This window comes from Penaeus monodon, chromosome 41 (assembly GCF_015228065.2).
Source record: "Penaeus monodon isolate SGIC_2016 chromosome 41, NSTDA_Pmon_1, whole genome shotgun sequence".
NCBI classification, from domain to species: Eukaryota; Metazoa; Arthropoda; class Malacostraca; order Decapoda; family Penaeidae; genus Penaeus; species Penaeus monodon.
In genome coordinates, this window is record NC_051426.1 from 20,652,884 (window position 1) to 20,655,383 (window position 2,500).

Sequence of the window (2,500 nt, forward strand, 5' to 3'; positions counted from 1 at the left end):
TCTTTCTCCCTTTCTTTCTCCCTTTCTTTCTCCCTTTCTTTCTCTCTTTCTTTCTCTCTTTCTTTCTCTCTTTCTTTCCCTCTTTCTCTTTTTCTTTCCCCTCTCTCTCTCTCTCTCTCTCTCTCTCTCTCTCTCTCTCTCTCTCTCTCTCTCTCTCTCTCTCTCTCTCTCTCTCTCTCTCTACCCACCCATACATTTTCTCCATTTTTCAACACACACACACACACACGCACACGCGCGCACACACACACACACACACACACACACACACACACACACACACACACACACACACACACACACACACACACACACACACGCACGCACGCACGCACGCACGCACGCACGCACGCACACGCACGCACGCTCGCACGCACACACGCACACACACACACACACAGCCTATAACTAAATAAACAAATACATAAATAAAGTAAAACAAAAGAAAACAAATAACAAATGACATACAACACTGAAAAAGTCTTTCTCTCCCCCCCCCCTCCGCATGCAAGCTGAAACCTCGCGAACGGGGGGGGGGGGGGGTCGCGTGAATACTGGATCGGAATTACAAAAACGGCGAGACGTCACGGCTTACGTCATCGCCACTTGCCAGCCACAATAAACAGTTCCGAAGCCCTGTTTGTGAGCCGCCCACGAAAGGGAAATAAATAGGTGGATATCGGGTGAGTCTTGGCGGGGGGGGGGGGGGTGAAGAGGGATGCACTGTAAACACAATAGGTAATTGAAGGAAACGAATGGGGAGAAAGAGAGGGAGGAGGAGTGGGAGAGAGAGGGAGTATGAAGGAAGAGATGGGGTGGAGAAGGAGGTAGAGGAGGGAGAAGAATAGGAGATAGGGAGAGGGGAGGGGGAAGAAGATTGTGGAGGAGGAGGAGATGGAAGAGAGGGAGGAAGAAAAGGGGCAAGAGAGAGAGAGATGATGATGCTAAAAAATATTTACAAAAAAGTAGATTTCTTGTAAGACACCAAAGCATCTATCCAAGCTGGCTGTGACTCTATTTGTGTAGAGGGCTGTCAGTCAGACATTTGCATTATTTGCCTGCCTGAAGGGTTGTACCATATCGCTAATCATGTCAAAGGCATGACTAGTGGCTATTATAAAATCAATATAGTCAATAAGTATTAATCGTGAACAGTACTGCTTGATCGATAAGATGCAGTTTTCGTGCAACGAAGTAATAGGTAAAATTATGCGAAGTTTGCAGTGGTGATATGACACTGGATTTGTCTTTAAGACTGCGTCTGTACATATTATATTGCGTACTGACATCCTATGCCTAGCCTCCGAGACAGTCCATTATAGACTTAGAGAGTTTGTCTGCATCTGATGTCCCAGCAACTCTCGCAATGCCAGGTAGTGCCACGTCCGTTGTGCTTCTTGCTTCCAGCGGTCCATAACTGACGCTCATAATCTCGAAGACAGCTGATAACACGTTTTTTTTTTTTTTTTTTTTTTTTTTTTTCATCTGACTGAGAGACAGCAGTACTGCATAATATGGTTCTTCATGGGAGAGTGCTTATTTGGCTAATTGATCAACCCTGCCACAGAAGATATACCCAATATAGTGACACTTGAATGCCCTGTTCTGATAGTGTAGAGATCTGGTGAAGGATATTTCTAGTTGCCACGTTTTCTGGATTAAATGCAGTGAGCCCATGGAGTGCACCCTGGCTGACACAGAGGGGGGGGGGGGGGGTGATGGTGATGGTGATGGTGATGGTGATGGTGATGGTGGTGGTGGTGGTGATGATGATGATGGTGATGATGATGGTGATGATGATGGTGAAGATGATGGTGAAGATGATGATGAAGATGATGATGATGGTGATGGTGATGATGATGATGATGATGATGATGATGATGATGATGATGACGATGACGATGACGATGACGATGACGATGACGATGACGATGACGATGACGATGGTGGTGGTCAGATAAAGAACAAGAAAAGGGAGAGAGAGAGAGGAAGGAGGAAAACAAGGGAGAGAGAGAGAGGAAGGAGGAAAACAAGGGAGAGAGAGAGAGGAAGGAGGAAAACCGAGGAGATCGAGAGGGAGAGAATGAAAAATTTAGGTAGAGAAAAGGGAGACAGAAACAGACGAATAGATGGACAGAGGGAGAGGAAGAGGGAATGGGAGAGGGAAAGATGTATAGAATCGAGTAGATACTGCAACAAACAGAAAAGCAACGAAACGGAGGCACCCGCAGCAACAGCACTAAAGCAATTCACATCAGCAACAAAGGAGAACCCCCCCCCCTCCACCCCCACCCACTCCAAAAGAAAACGAAATAAAATAGGAAAGAGTAGAATTAAAACAAAATAAAAGAGCCACGTCACTCACCCAGCAGAGGACTCTTGTGCCAGTACCCGTCGCGAATCTCGAGGAAATCCGTCTTGCATCCGTCGCTCTTGAAGATATCCATGTGGGTGACGTTGAGCACAATCCGCTCGCCGTGGGTGGCCGTGATTCGCCACT

General features: G+C 46.8%; 1 protein-coding gene across 1 annotated transcript in view; it reads right to left on the minus strand.

The window, feature by feature from the left end:
• LOC119598291 (tolloid-like protein 2) overlaps positions 1-2,500 on the minus strand; it is a gene marked incomplete at its 5' end in the record, with an annotated part of 90,398 nt that overhangs the window by 24,361 nt on the left and 63,537 nt on the right. Inside the window, 1 exon segment of the mRNA XM_037947951.1 lies at positions 2,366-2,500. This exon segment is cut by the window's right edge and continues 90 nt beyond it. Coding sequence (XP_037803879.1) covers positions 2,366-2,500 — 135 coding nt within the window.